General features: G+C 45.9%; 1 protein-coding gene across 3 annotated transcripts in view; it reads left to right on the top strand.

Annotated features, from left to right (window-relative positions):
* rtkna (rhotekin a) overlaps positions 1 to 15,473 on the top strand; it is a 56,968-nt gene that overhangs the window by 3,803 nt on the left and 37,692 nt on the right. The window contains exon 1 of one of the 3 annotated variants that reach the window (XM_030358256.1): positions 10,363 to 11,127. The exons of the other annotated variants lie outside the window; for them this stretch is intronic. Coding sequence (XP_030214116.1) covers positions 11,092 to 11,127 — 36 coding nt within the window. The 5' untranslated portion in view covers positions 10,363 to 11,091. Of the gene's footprint in view, positions 1 to 10,362; positions 11,128 to 15,473 lie in introns of those variants that run through there. 3 annotated transcript variants of the gene reach the window in all.

The raw sequence follows: 15,473 nt of genomic DNA, 5'->3' as shown, positions 1-15,473 counted from the left end.
ATACTACACAGGCACGCACACAAAACACAAACTCCATGTGCTAATGCACGCACACGTAGCTTACCAATACCACACACACACCCACACACACACACACACACACACACACAGACTTGCAATCCTTGAATATCGCCAAAAAGCACTTGCCATCCCATTCTGCCCTCACCCATACACAGAATCCCACACCAAGCGATGATAGGTCTGATAATATGATAAAGTTATGATCGTTATGATAAAGTCTGCCACAAAATCACAGTTGCCAGCAGAGGAGGTGAACAAAGGACCACAAACAAGAGAGAAAGAGAGAGCCGTTTTCAAGGAATGCCAAAACTTTCCCCCCAGGTCCCATCTCAAGCAAGGCCTGAGTAGCCCCAAAAACAATGAACCGTCCCTGTGCCCTCTGGCCCCCCGGCCCCCCTAACCCAGGCCCCAATGCCCCAGCCATGAAAGGCCAGGCTGCCGGGGAGTTAAGGGGGGCTGGAGGAGCCTGAAAGGATGAACGGAACACACACTTTACAAGGTTGTACACACAGAGTGTAAAGATGGTCTCAGAGCGATTATGCAGATCTGTAGGTTGAATGAGTATATGGTTGTGTAAGAGGGGTTAGATCTGTCCTCACATCGACCCTCGGAGCCCCCCCCCCCCCCCCCCGCTGTGATTTAAACTACAGGGGGGGAGTGTGAGGTTGCCAAGACGGAGAAACAACCAAGATTCTCAGATTCTTTGGTTAGACAAGGCCCTCTGTGCCTGCCTGCCCCACGCTCCTCGGGCCTGGGATCATTAAAATGTGTTTCTTCTAGTAAAATGAGGCACTTTTTATTATGCAGCGTAGCGCATTCATTAAAAATGTTGAGGAACATCAAAATCTTCTGTTTTGTTCTTAATCAATATGGAATGGAGGAGAGAGGGGATTAATAATCATGTATTGCCTGGATAGTTGATCTGTTTACGCATCAGAACAAACTTTTTTACATGATAACTTCATACGCCTGTCACATCTAATGGTCATCTTATGCATGACTGACCACTGATCTGTCTGACGAATGTTCTGCCCTGTTTCTGCTTGGCGAGTTGATCTGGGAGCTGGTGGTAGCCCCTTTGTTTGGATGTCTTTTAGCCCCTGGGATCTTCTTCTTTTATCATGTGATCCCCTCTGATTGTGGCAGGGTGACCCGAACACACGCACACAGACACACGCACGCACGCACGCACGCACGCACGCACGCACGCACTCACACACACAAACACACACACACACACACACACACCGGATAAAAACATTTAGTAGCATGTTCTCCGGTGCTGATATGCTTGTTTACCTCCCAGACCCGCAGACAGTGTTCTCCGTGACGACCCTATCTCATGGCTGTGACATACATCTTAGGTGTTACGTACATCTTACACCCTGTGAAACAGCCTCCCCATTAGTTGCATTCTGCAGTTTATTTTAGAGAGAGTTTGAATAGATGTTTTTTATTTGAGTGCTGCTATTTACTAATACATTTTTATGGGCTGCTTTAGTGAGCCCTGGAAGAGAACTCATTTTATCACAGAAGCAAGACAATAAAGCCGTTATACATCCACATTATTACCATAAAGAATAGGAGAACAATACGAATTTGCTAATCCTATTCAAGCTAGAAAGAAAATGAAGAATTTATGAAAGTATATGAGTAAATGAATAATAATTTATATTGTTGCCGCTTGCAACAGTTGCCCTGTTTGATTTAGACAAAACATGTTCTCCTTTGTAAATATTATGAATATAATCTTAAAATACTGAAACTAAACGCCATTTTGGCGTTAAATATCTTAAAATGTGCCAACATTAGAACAATTTGCCTATACCTATATTCTAATTCGGGACAGGTACAGCTATACACCGCAGAGATGTGATTCTGAGTGTGGCACACCAAGACGACTTCAGTGACATCTGGTCAACTTCATAACGTGAAGGTCGTATGAATGAACAAATCCGGAAACTTCCTCAACTACTCTACTTGGCCTCAAGTGTGTCCAGTCCACCTGCTAGAGGGCGGCTGTTGCATCCGGAGACCATCCATACGTCGTCCACATGGCGGCTCATGGCCAATACTCTGGCTCTGTCGCCACGGTGATGTGCTGCAGCCATCTTGTGTGCCCACACACAGGAAATGAGTAAGAGGGGCAGCAGCCACGCTGTTGTCTGGAGGCATGTGCACCACAGACGCTCTCCGTCATAGGCCCCGCCCCTCACCTCACACCCAGAGAGCTGGTGTGTGTGGAAGGATAGTCCCAGTTGAAAGGTTCTGGGTTCAAACGCCTTTGCGCAGTCTTACCTGTCTGGACTTGAGCAAGATACGTTCATTCAGTATATTAAAAAAAAAAAAATATATATATATATATATATATATTTGTGTCTGTGTGTGTGTGTGTGTGTGTCTGTGTGTATATATGTGTGTGTATAATGTGTTTGTGTGTATAAATATATGCATATATGTATTTAAAGAATCACTGAAAATTACTTTGGATAAAAGTGTGCGCCCAATGACTGAATGGTTAACGTGTGTATGATGATTCATTCATTGTAATCGTGATGAATATATTTTTTCTTTCACATATCTCCAGACATGAGCAAACAAACACAAGTCAGACTTCATAACAAAGGCGGTGCCTTACGAGCAAGGTCTGGTTAAATCGTCCAATGGGTTTTGAGAGTCAGACAGGCTGGGCTCACAAGGTTAACTGAGAGCGATGGCGTAATCACTGGGTGCTTTCCAACTCATTCCACGGGAAATCTCAACAATGTATCACTATGCTTTTATGACACTGAACTGGCTACTTGAAAAGATAAAAATCGTATCTTTTCTGAAGCCATGTTGCTAAGTGCCTTATTTCACGCTGTTACAATCAGCCTTTAGGAAATAAAAGAGAATTTAACAGAAATTGTATTATCTTCTCTGAAATGTCCAATGTACCAATTCCCAGTTGAAAGATTCTCCTTTTACATCACTAACTTAACCAAGCCTGGCTAATTGTATTATCTAGCTCGCCCCACCATTAACGGAACCTCTGGGCAGGGGGTACTTAGAATTAACACATTATAATGAATCGACTATAACAAAAGCAGTCCTTAAACGTGTAGAGAGTAGAATCTAGCAGCATCCAGCAAAAAAGTTGCGAAAGAAATTGAATAGGTCAATCCCCCCCCCCGTCAACAATCGCTCCACTCCCCCCCCCCCCCCCCCCCTTAACAATCCTCTGCCTAGGGCCCCCACACTACCTACAATCGCCCCTGCGGAGATCCACGCATCCAATCACACTGCGACGATATATATACGTGTCCCAGAAGCTTAGCGCTCTCTCGGATACGGGCATCAAAAACAACTGCTCTTCGGAAGGAGCTCCACTCATCCACACAACCTGGCGTTATATGTGTGTCCTGGAAGCTTAGCCCTCTTTCTCATATATTTTAATGAAGCCATCCATGCTCTGTCCTTCCGCCAAGATATCCTTTGTATTTAGAGGATTCAATCATCATGGAGTTTCAAGTGTAAAATAGTGTAGCAAATGGTAGCAAATCGTTTTGGGATGAGGGGGAGCATGACAAGTGCATTATTTTATGCATCTATAGTTTGGAGACACCATTTCTGAGTTTGTTTCCCAATTCAATATTTTAACTCAGGCTATCGCTCTTTGGGAGAATGTTGGTACCCAAAGCAAAACTGTTGCAATTCAATTGCAACCAAGTTGAGGGTAAAACCAATCCGAGGGCATTGGTTCCCTTCCATCCCTAGCCACGGCGGCCCATTATCTAGGCTAAAGGGTGGATTGGGGGCCTGTGTCTTAGGCACCCAGAAATAGATGGCAAAATGTCCTATTTACCATCTACTATAACGTCACCCTACTTCATTGTTCCACAATGCCGATTTTAATTGTCTCTTTCACTATTTTTATCATTTGACCCGTTTATCAGGCAATTAAGTAACGGATAGATTTTACTGCTGCTAAGTAAAATCCTGATAAGACACACACCTACATGCCACACACACACACACACACACACACACACACACACACACACACACACTGACGCTCAACGCTCGAAAACACTTCACTGGTACATTTTGTATTGCACATTTTACTAGATACATATCGTAAAGATAGATAATTGAAGAGCAGAAGCAGAGAGTGCTTTTGAAAAGTTAACCAACTGAACTACAGACCGGCCGTAACACACACACACACACACACACACACACACACACACACACACACACACACACACACACACACACACACACACACACACACACACACACACACACACACACAGAACAAATACCAGTATCACTTACATTCCATCTTACTCGTCAGTTGGAAGTCATCTTGAACCTATTGACTGAGATTAACCTTTCAGACATGCGATAGTCCGCTGTCACTCTTTGCAGATACATTACTGTCCAGCAGGACTTTGATGCCTTTGTGTGCCTGACCTGCTTTGAAAACCTGCTCTGACATTTTTGTCATTCACTCACTTCTATTCTCAATTTCTTGCTAATAATAAGGCCTAAAAAGTGGTTTGTCTAGATAAAATAATAGGAATCGAATTTCAGGGCACCTGCTGATATTCATGTGGATAAAGGGGGGGCTTCACTTTTTTCGGGGAGATTTGATTTAACTTATTAATTTCAAGAATACACCTATATTACTACAAATACACATTTAACTTTTTATGTGAAGTAGGCTAACCCCAAAACAAATAGAACAATACAAACTAATAGACAAACTCTAAAAATAAAGGAGGAACAGATTTCTGCCAACCCTTTTAACGGAAGAAGGATGAAAGGAGAGCAGTTGGTACGTGTGTTATTTCTATCAGGTTTTTCAGTCATTTGTAATTTCACCTCACAGAGGTGAATGTCAGGGCAAAACTACAACGGTTTCTCACTCCTCGACAGGCCCCGGCTGATGCTCCTGGGAGGGTTGATCGGAACAGCGATAACCTCCCACAGGTTTACTCTGTTGCGCAGTTCTGTGAGCTCAACTCCACCGGGTAGATTAATCCACGCACCGAACCATCAGCTAGAAGACAGCTAACCTCCATCACCTGTATTCTCACGCTTTCTGCCTCACACTCGCTCTCCTTTTATTGTTATTCGTATCAAAGAAACGTTTCATCTCTGTCTGCATCTAGAAACTACCTGGCTCTTGAATAAATAGCGAAACAGACGGCTAGGAACTCCCATTATTACTTAGTGAGGAATTTAGCGGGTGAAATCTATACCAAGGAATGTGTGCATACATGCGTTTTTATGGCTATGTCTGGGAGTGTGTTTGCATGTGTCTGTGTGTGGGGGGCATGCTTTTGTGTTGGTCCTGTCGGTGCGTTTACCTTTCCATGTGGATGGGTAAAAGGGCACACAATGCATGCCCAAAGGCTTTCATTCGATCTGTTAATGTTTTGACAAAGGTCTTATATCTCGATGACTACTGTCATCGAGATATAATGTGTTTGGTGTTTATTTATGTTTATTACTAATTCGCCTCGTCATTTAGCAAACATCCATTAGCGACTTTCTTTAGAGTGAACCAACAATAGAGGGAATTCAAATACAGGTCCTAAAGAAGGCAGGTTGGGGTTATGGGGCAATCTAGGATGCCTACATGTAGGCTGCAGAAATTGGGGATCAAACCCAAAACCTTTAAGATGGGAGGCCAACACCATTAGATTCCTCGGCCCCGTCTGAATATCCCTGGCCTGATCCTGATTCCATTCTGGTCCCAGCCCCGGTTGTCTATTCCTCGTGCTATTTGTGGAGTGCAGGCCGGGGCCCACAGTGTATCATCCAGCAGCTATGTCGCACCCTGTTTTGCATTTGTAGGACAGTTGTTGACTCTGGGAGGGCAGATGGGTGCCTGTGGGTGGCTGTGAGTGTGTCTGTGTGCGTGCTTGATCCATAGGAGGGCCAGCCCTCCTGCCTACTCGGGCCTTGAATTGTCGTGCGTTTTAATGTGTTTGCCCACCGTTGAGGGCCTGGAGACGATGTGTGGCCAAGTGCTGCTGCATTGTTTTTGCTTTTTAGACATGGTCTTTAGTTTGTTGATTGAGAATTTTGCTGCTTTGCATTTTGTGTGTGCGTGTGCGTGTGCGCGTGTGTGTGTGAGCGTGACACAAATAAACCCCTACCATCTGCTACTGCTCCGGTGTTTCCTGAAGAGGGCGCCATTGCTTATTAGATGCTCACATATCATGCTGTAGTAATCTGATAATGAGAGAGATATGATGCAGACCCGCGATCCAGCAGAGTGAGGGAAATCAATGTAGATGAATCTGCTAATAAGCTCATTAAAATTTCCGTTGAATGCTCAATCATCAAACCTTCCAGCCAGAATGGTTTGATGAGCCAAATGATAATTGGAAAATGCCAAATAATTGCTACTTGTGCGTGTGTGTATTTCAGTGTGTGTGTGTGTGTGTGTGTGTGTGTGTGTGTGTGTGTGTGTGTGTGTGTGTGTGTGTGTGTGTGTGTGTGTGTGTGTGTGTGTGTGTGTTTGCGTGTGTTAGAGAGATGGTGGTGACTGAATTTTCTTTTTTAATTGCTATGTTATTCCACCTCATCAATCACCTCCTGTCTCGATGATCCTGGAAGCTCACCCATAATGGCCATAACGCAACTCTCAATGATTAGTCGTGGTAAAATAAAGAAGTCAGCCACGATTTAGAACTGTAATAGAGCATCACCGAGACCTGTGACTCCAACAGAGCACTAGTCCTGCTGGATGGTACCTTACAGGCACATTCCGAACATCTTAGACAATCTTAGACAATCTCCGTCTTGTGTCATATGGTGGCTGGGATTCCGATCAGTCACACGTAACCGCTTGAAAGACCCTGCAAATAACAAGGTCCCAAACAGAGCTGGACGAGATTTGACTTGTCATCACATGTATGTCTGCTGAGTCTGATTTATAACTATATAGCTGTCTGCAGCCATTTGTCATGGATTATAAACCAGAGGGAGGGATCGTCCTCAGGGGTGGTAGGGGGGGGGAGGAGTTCCGCGCATACGTCTGGTTTCACACCGCATCATGCGGTGGTGTCACCGTGGCGACCAGGTGTTGGTTACCCAACGGCGGCTGTAGCACGACCGTGTCATTGAGGAGTTGGGATGTTGTTGATGTCGCAGACGTGTGGCCTACTTTGGGTGTGTGTGTGTGTGTGTCTGTGTGTGTGTGTGTGTGTGTGTGTTGTGGTGTGTGTGTGTGTGTGTGTGTGTGTGTGTGTGTGTGTGTGTTAAAGCCAGTCTGTAGTTCAGTTGGTTAACTTTTCAGAAGCACTCTCTTTGCTTCTGCTCTTCAATTATCTAACTTTACGATATCTATCTAAAACTGCTGTATAAAATTTGCCAGTGATTGCTATAACGTTATTCGACCTCTCTTGTGTTAAATTCATTGGGGATTTGGAGTTGAGCTCCATAAATAAAGAGGAGTTCATTACATTGTCTTGAGTCCTGTCCTACTATTTCTCTTCTCTGTGTGAGGTACAGGACTGGAGGAGTTATTGGGTTACTAAATCATGATTGGGCACATCTTGTCCTGCTGCAGGTGGAAAAATTAGAGACGGTCTTCATATCCTGTTCTTCTGTGCTCACAGTTTTGTCCAGTGTGTGTGTTTGACACTGTGTGTGTGTGTGTGTTTGCGGGAGTGTGTGCGCATCAGAATCAGAATCAGAATCAGAATCTCTTTATTGTCATTGCACAAAGTGCAACGAAATTGGGGTAGAGGCTCTCAAAATAAGTGCTTTTAAAACAAAAACTAAATGAGAAAATGAGTGTATTTTTTGAAAATAAGTATAGAATGTTAAAGAACTCAATAAAAAAAAAAAAAAAAGAACTGCATGCATGTGGTCTAAGCATGTACCTGCTATTACAAGTCCATGACATCGTGTGTGTGTTTCTGCTGTCTTGTTTACGCACGCTGGCCGTGTTTAGATGGCACCGGCAACCAGTCGGTCGTTTGAGGCCTGTGTGGCGGGTGGAGGCCTGTGTGGTGGGGTGGAGCTGGTATTCTGAGAGGAGATGTCAGCCTAGGTCCTTTGTTGTGGCCTGGGGCTGCGCTGGTTGTGTCTGCTCTGGCTCGGGGCGTTTTTCTCTCTCTCCGATGGGCTCTCTCCACCTCTGTCATTCTGCGTGCCCCACCGCAGGGAGAGACCGCTTTGACCTTTAGCTCGGAGCCCGCGGTTACCAGGATTAGGCTGTTGGCGTTCAGGGCCAAAGGATATAAAGTTCATTCAACAGTTAAATTACCTTTTTTATTGTGCCCTGTAAACCCTTATGCATGTGAGTGTATCCATTTGCATTTGCATGCACATCTCCAGATCATCTTCTGGGATCTCACTGTGTGTGTGTGGTGTGTGTGTGTGTGTGTGTGTGTGTGTGTGTGTGTGTGTGTGTGTGTGTGGTGTGTGTGTGTGTGTGTGTGTGTGTGTGTGTGTGTGTGTGTGTGTGTGTGTGTGTGTGTGTGATTGCATCTCCCCTGCGGTGGCAGGTCCTAGAAGGATACCCTGATGAAGAAATTATTTCATTCAAATGATTTTATCCAGTCCGCTGTAGACAGACGGCCTGACATAAACGATGTCTGACACCTCCTAATGAACTGCTTTGTTAATGGATTGAGGCTGACTGTTTGTTTATTTATTCACATCTTATCCACTGCATTTCAAAAGCTGATAGGAGGATGCAGACTCGTGGGACCACAATAACAAGCAGTCAATCACATCACAGATACTGCCTGTGGTTGATTTGGGTCCCAGCCAGCACATGGGTTCCACCAGAATCAAAGTATTCCTCCACAATGACATGGATCAATGGGTATGATTGTAAAGCGCTCCTACTAGCATAGGTCCTCTGAAGCGCTGACCTGAGCCTGGGGGGGGGGGGGGGGGGGGGGGGACTACAGGGGCCACGGGTTCAGCGGTCGGGGCAGGGCAGTTATTATAATGCTCTCGGTTCTCACTTTGGTCTCCCACTCACTCTCATATCCTTTCTCTGCTTCTTTAAAGAGACAAAAACAGAGGAAAAGGCAATCTCCCCTGATCTGTGATCTAACCTCTGACGTGAGGTTGGCTTGTACTGGTCTCCCTCCTCTCCCAGTGTCGTCCATTAGCTGACATGTCCGTTAGCCACCACATCTCCCAGCACGCCATCATCATCACCATATAACCTCGTCATAAAGCTGTCTGTCGGACCTAGCTGGTGACCACTGATCTTGAGTGGATTCCTGATCGGGCCCCTGGCAGGCGCCTGGTGGGGCCCCGGCTTTAACAACAGTGATCTGTGTCGGGCCGGCCCTCCCTGTCATTGCTGAGATAATGGTTGTTTTCATCCATGTTTATGGTTCGCCCACTGGGAGTGACCTCAGTGCGGTTTCCCCCTGATGTTCAGCACCAAGAAATGATGACTAGTAGTTTAATAAATCAGGGTTTAATAAACCCATGTTCAGCCTTGGTATACAAATGTGTTTGTATTATTTTTGGCATAATATAAAGAAGAATAAACGAGTTGGGCGATTATTAATGATTGTTATTGGCTGCCCGATATGTCTCGAATGCTTAACATACTTTGCATCAAATTAAATGTGACTGCAAGGTAAATTTCGTTTGATTATGATGTGTTGCTGCAGAGTCGCTGTGAGACGTGCCCTGTATCAATGATGAGCTAATAGCCATCTCGTATTGAAGATTGTTCATCTATCTACCCTCGGGACACAACGGATTCCGATTTATACACATTCCACTTAAAAGGCATTTAGGGGACGTCTTGGAGAATCAATTGAAGGTCTATTGGTTGTTTTTAAAGAAGAAAGACAATCGCCTCTATAGGACTACAGCCCCACAGATGGCTCCAAGTAACCTACAAGAATCGTTCAACACTTATTTAGCTTTTCAACCTTCCAAACATGAACTTGACTCAGTTTCATTCCAAGATACTAGGAGTGGGCTCGATAGCAGATGGGTTTTGTTTATATCTCATTAAAGATAGGGAGCTTCTGGCCAAAATCCAGCCAATTAGTACAACTGGGCTCTCTTTTTGGCTGGGGTGTGGAACTGCTAGACGTAAATTATTAATTAAAATAAGCAATATAACACGTAAGCCCATGAAGCCTTGTAAGCCTGCTATAAAATACAGTGATTCATAAAATCTAATCAACCATTTGACTCGCTGCTTTATTTCCCCTTTGTGTGTTCACTTAGTCTGCATTTAGCTGCCTTTGTAATCAAGCAATTGAAGGAAGGAATAGAAAATAACCCAAAGCGTCATGCGTCTTTGCGCTGTGCTATTTGCTGTTTATTTGCAGGGGCGTCTAGTCTGCTGCCGGTTTTTTTTTCTTCCCTTTCTTTTTTTTAGGTTCATTACCATTGCCACAGGCGCTTTGTAGGGGTTAATCCAGCGCGAGTCTCCGCGCCGCCCGGGTGGGTCCGTGGGTCTGTGGGCTGGGTCGGCGCAGGGGCGCAGGAGCGCACACAGTGGAGCGGTTGTAGCACTGAAACACTCCCGCGGAGGAGGCGATGCCCTTTTGTGGAGAGGTCTTGTCACAGAGCGGACACAAGGCATTCACCAATCCACGACACTGGTACACAAAGAAAATAACTGCATTTTAAAGAGGACCATTCATTCCCCCTGCCACTGCCAAGGAGGAGGAGGTTAAACTGTGGGTGTTTAAGAGGTCCTTTTGTTGACCGGAGTAAAGTGAACCGAGACGCCTTAGTAGGATTTCAGGTTTACAGTTGAACCCAGGAGGCTTTCCCTGCCAGAGAAAACGCTGAAGGAGGACTCTCTTTTTGGGGGTTGGATTTGAATCGGGCGCATGTGGATTTATTGACACTCAAACAACGCTTGCGATCATTCGTGGTGCTGCGATCCTCAGATGAACTATTTGACGTGTTGTCATTGTGGATCATGAACTTTTGTTCCAGTACCGGTGGATTTTGACTGTGCTCCTCAGTTTGACTCGAAGTCCTGTGCGACTTGCCGTTATCTCACCAAAGGATGCCAATTGATAGGTTTGCAAACATGGAAGAAAACTATGGATCTTGGAGGATCTAAATATGATGTACATTCGTCAGATCGCCCTCAGCTTGCAGGTAATTGGCCACGTTGCGTTCACTGTTTGTTATGTTGTTGGTTCAGTTTCAGTCCTGTTCGTGACTCGCTTCATCACGTCGATGTGTGGTATCTTAAACAGCGTAACACTTACATATGACTATGTGAAATCAGAAAGGAAAAGCTCACAAAGATACTTGGGATTGTAATATCTAACTTTTCATTGCGGCTCGATTGTTTTCTCCATTTGCGCCAATCTATTTACAGAGAATAAACCCGGTGTGATGAATACGTGTGTGTTTTTTGTTTTTCAGGGATGTTTCTAATAATATAAGAGTTGCATAGTGCGATTTCAAGTACAGTGATCTCCCTTTCAGCCGTGTCCTTAATCTGCAGGGTTCTGACTGACAGCTGTGAGTTTCGGGACGTTTACTGGGAGCTTGTAGTGGTAATCTGAGGGATCAAGCTTTCAGGGTTTCCCCAGTGGGATATCCCACTACAGATGGATCATCCGTTAGTGACAAACAGACAACAATAAGCATGCCCCATCTCTCCCATCCATTACACCTCCCCCCCCTCATCCAGTCCAAACATCTAGTCCACAGCTGTGTGTGTGTGCTGTGTGTGTGTGTGTGTGTGTGTGTGTGTGTGTGTGTGTGTGTGTGCGTGTGTGCGTGCGTGTGTGTCCAAAGAGAGATTGACTAAAAGGCATTATGTTGATTATTCATGGCAGAGGTTAAATTAAAAATCCTATCAAAAATTCCCAGGTTTTTTTTTCCATAAAAAAAAATCCAAAGTGGAATCATGTGGCGTTTGCAGACAGGTGGAGAATACTTCTACATGTGGATATTGGAAATAATACAGATATATCAAACGAAAAAATAAGCAGCTTTTCCTTTGGCCCAACGAACGAACAAACTATTGGCTGTGAGCGGCACAGCTGTTGAGGGTTAAGGGTTGTCAATGGCATGCGGTTTCCATCTCACTGGCAACAACACAAATTCCACCTATGATCCTCCTTCTTCTTCTGGGACCCAGACCTCGGCTCAGGAGTTGATACAACCCATACCTTTTATTGTCCCTCAGCAGTTTGGCTGTTAGGCTTGTGAACCTCTATTCTGTAATATCTCGCTCCTGTCTGCACCAAATGCCTAAAACGGTATGCCGTGTATAGCTTGGTGGAGTCAAAGTTCTCTGTATTTATTTCGGCAGAGACAACATCCACATTGTTCACCCGTTTGAACTTGACTGAGGCTTCTTTTGTTCTGCCTGCCAACCATGTGAGAGTGTCGTTCCCCCCCCGCTGGAGCGCACCCCTCCTCGCCCCCCTTCCCCCCACTGGCTCGCTGGACTCTGGCCAAGTGGCCTTCACGAGGTTCCCTGGCCAACAGTTCAATCAGCCCGTAATCATCTCATCAGCCCCTGTGTCACAAAGCCGCCTTTCTCTCCCTGGACGAGGTCACAGCTCTGGAATGGCCACAATGTTGTTGGTGTTGGTGGTGTTGTTGTTGTTGTTACCTGCTGCTAAGTTGTCACTTTAGCAGCAGGGCAAACCCTGGAAACATGTGTTTGGTTTTTAAACACATGTTGTGGCGGTGCTCCTAGTTTAGCGCCGTCCATGTAAACGGATTAGCATCACTTTTAACCATTATTTAAATGTGTGGCTCTTGAAAAATGAAAAGGTTAATTTTCCCTGTCATGGTGACTTGAGTGTTTAGGTTGCTCAGCTAAAAACCTCCAGCAGACTTCCTGTATAAAGCAGAAGATTAATCACGCCATCGCCCACAAGTAATCAAAAAGAAGAGATTTGTCTTCCGGCAGTGCCCTGAAGGAGCAGTTTGCGGCTGTACACTGGTGGGCTGCTGGCAGGTTTATGGTTGAGGAGATATAGTTGAATCATGGTTCTACGTGAGGCTGCTCATGCCTTGGGACCCCCTCCCAGTCTCAGCAGATGAATTGATGAAAACTTGCTCGGATTCTCTCACCGCTCGCTCACTACCCTAACATGCCCCTCCTCGCCCTCTCTCTCCTTCTCTTCTCCCCTCCTCTACCTGGGCGGGAGGGGAACGGACAGAGATTCCTTGTCTCCGCCGGGGGTTACACTCGCCCGCTGTGTAACTGTAATTCCAGCCCGTGTTTGCAGAGAGAGGTTTGCGGTCTTTGGAGGTCTTCGCTCGGGGCCTCTTCATAAACATGCTGTTGGTTCATCAGGATGACAAGTTATTACATTGTAAACCCCCCCCCCCCCCCCCCCCCCCGGTTTACAGGGAGAGACACGCAAAACACACACACACGCATGCTCGCACGCATGAAAGCACGCATGCACACGCACACACCTTCACATACAAGAGGTGAGCCTTGGTCTGGCCTAGCCCAGGAATGTATAATTGCAGTGTCAGAGGGAGGGAGATGGGGAGAAAGAGAGACAGCAATTCTGCGATTCATTCAGTCACAGGGAGAAGTCTGTTCTTGGCTGCTCATGTTTTAACAAGTCCATTTATAAAATGAATTGCTGCATTCTTGCGTCTACATCTGTTCGTCCGCACCCCTCTTTCCTGCGCGCCCAATAAATCAGCCACTTAAAGAAAAAACGTCTTCCTCGGACATGTGGTGTGAAGCCGCTGGCCTCCTATGACGCCGGATTCCTCAGCAGCCGGCTCTCGGAGAGAGGGCTGATGGGAAGCAGGAAATGGTCATGTGTAGTAAGTGGTTCCCACTGGGAGACGCTTAATGTCGCTGAAACACACACACACACACACACACACACACACACACACTCACAACACACACACACACACACACACCACACACCACACACACACACACACACACACACACCACACACACCACACACACACCACACACACACACACACACAGTTTCCTGTTAAGCCTCTGACCGGATTTAAACCAGCATAGTGTGGAGAAGGTTCATGGCTCAGTGAGTGTGTCTTGTCTCTAGGGGTCCGGAAAGTTGTGTCCGACATTCCCAGGCCCCTAGTCCTTACCCCTCTCTCCTTTCCGGTTTCGCTTCGCCCAGCCCCTCCATACTGCAGTCACAGAGGTCCTTGATGTATACTATCTATGTTATACATGGCCACTCTCTGGAAGCCCTAGAGTGCAAATGCCCTCCTCTAAGAAATATGACATTGAAGGCTACTCTTACGTCAACATTTTCGTCATTCGTGGCCTCCTATTGGTCGCTTTCTGTTTAGCTGCAATGGTCTCGTTGGTGCTACTTTCTGTATTTCAGTCCGCTTATGACTGGGGAATGCGTGAAGGACAGTTTGGGCCTGGTCTAATTATATCCTCCTGACTAGTGTCTGTGTCCTGGATGGACCTGACTAGATTACCCAGATCAAGGCTCGGTCACAGTCAAATGTGGACAACATAAGATGTTTAAAAGAGTCCTGAAGTTCATCCAATATCATTGCGACTGTTTTCATTACACAAGATCGTGCAATCATTTGCTATTCTATCATTGCACATTGCTTAACATTTCATTTATTGTGTGCTTATCTCGCTAATGTTGTGTGAGGCTGAAGTTTCAGCAAAACCTATGAATTTAGAGGAACTTAACTACAACTGGTGTTAAATATCTATTGACCTATTGACCTCTATTGATCTATTTAACGGGCTCTGGGTTTCTAGTGCGAGCACCAAGACACTGTCTGGCACGTTTACATCAGACGTCCCGTCCAGCCTTGGAGCCACTGGGCTGTGAGCTCAGGCTAGTGAGGGTTTGGGGAGGGGGCGGCGGGGCAGGCGGGGGTGGAGGGTCAGGTTAAAGTGGTCACAATGCCCCCCCCCCCCCCCCCCTCATGTGATGTTTGACCTCTCACACGCTCCCAGCCCACTAAACTTAGCCGCCGTGGCTCCACCGATCACTGGATGTCTCGAATGCCGTTGGCTTCGGCTTTCTTTCGGCTGGTATTTCTGAAGGTGGTGTCCGTCCTGGGCAACAGGTTCAGACCGCTCGGACCCGCGCCCTGTGTTCACTGTTGTCCTCCATGACTGTTAATGACTCCAGCCTGATGCGTTGCAGATGTTTTTCTAGGCATCATTCACCTGGCTTAGACACTTTAGCCTGCTACTGCTACTGCTGCTGCTACTGCTGCTGCTACTGCTGCTGCTGCTGCTGCTACTGCTGCTACATGCTACATGCTGCATACTTCCAGGTTCCTAGGTTTACTTAATGAGTAGCCTTGTAAAGTATTGAAATAACGACCTTAAAACAATATCAAAGACAGCTTGAGAAAGATGAATCCATTTTGCAGGGTTATAATTGGGTTTGTAGGAGCGTAACCCCGTGTGGAGCACAGTGTGTGGCCGCTGTACAAAAGCAAATACAAGTTTAAATGTCATGCATTACACAAGATGTAAAAAAT

The sequence above is a fragment of the Gadus morhua genome, chromosome 6, assembly GCF_902167405.1.
Source record: "Gadus morhua chromosome 6, gadMor3.0, whole genome shotgun sequence".
NCBI classification, from domain to species: Eukaryota; Metazoa; Chordata; class Actinopteri; order Gadiformes; family Gadidae; genus Gadus; species Gadus morhua.
This window is presented reverse-complemented; position numbering and strand designations above follow the sequence as displayed.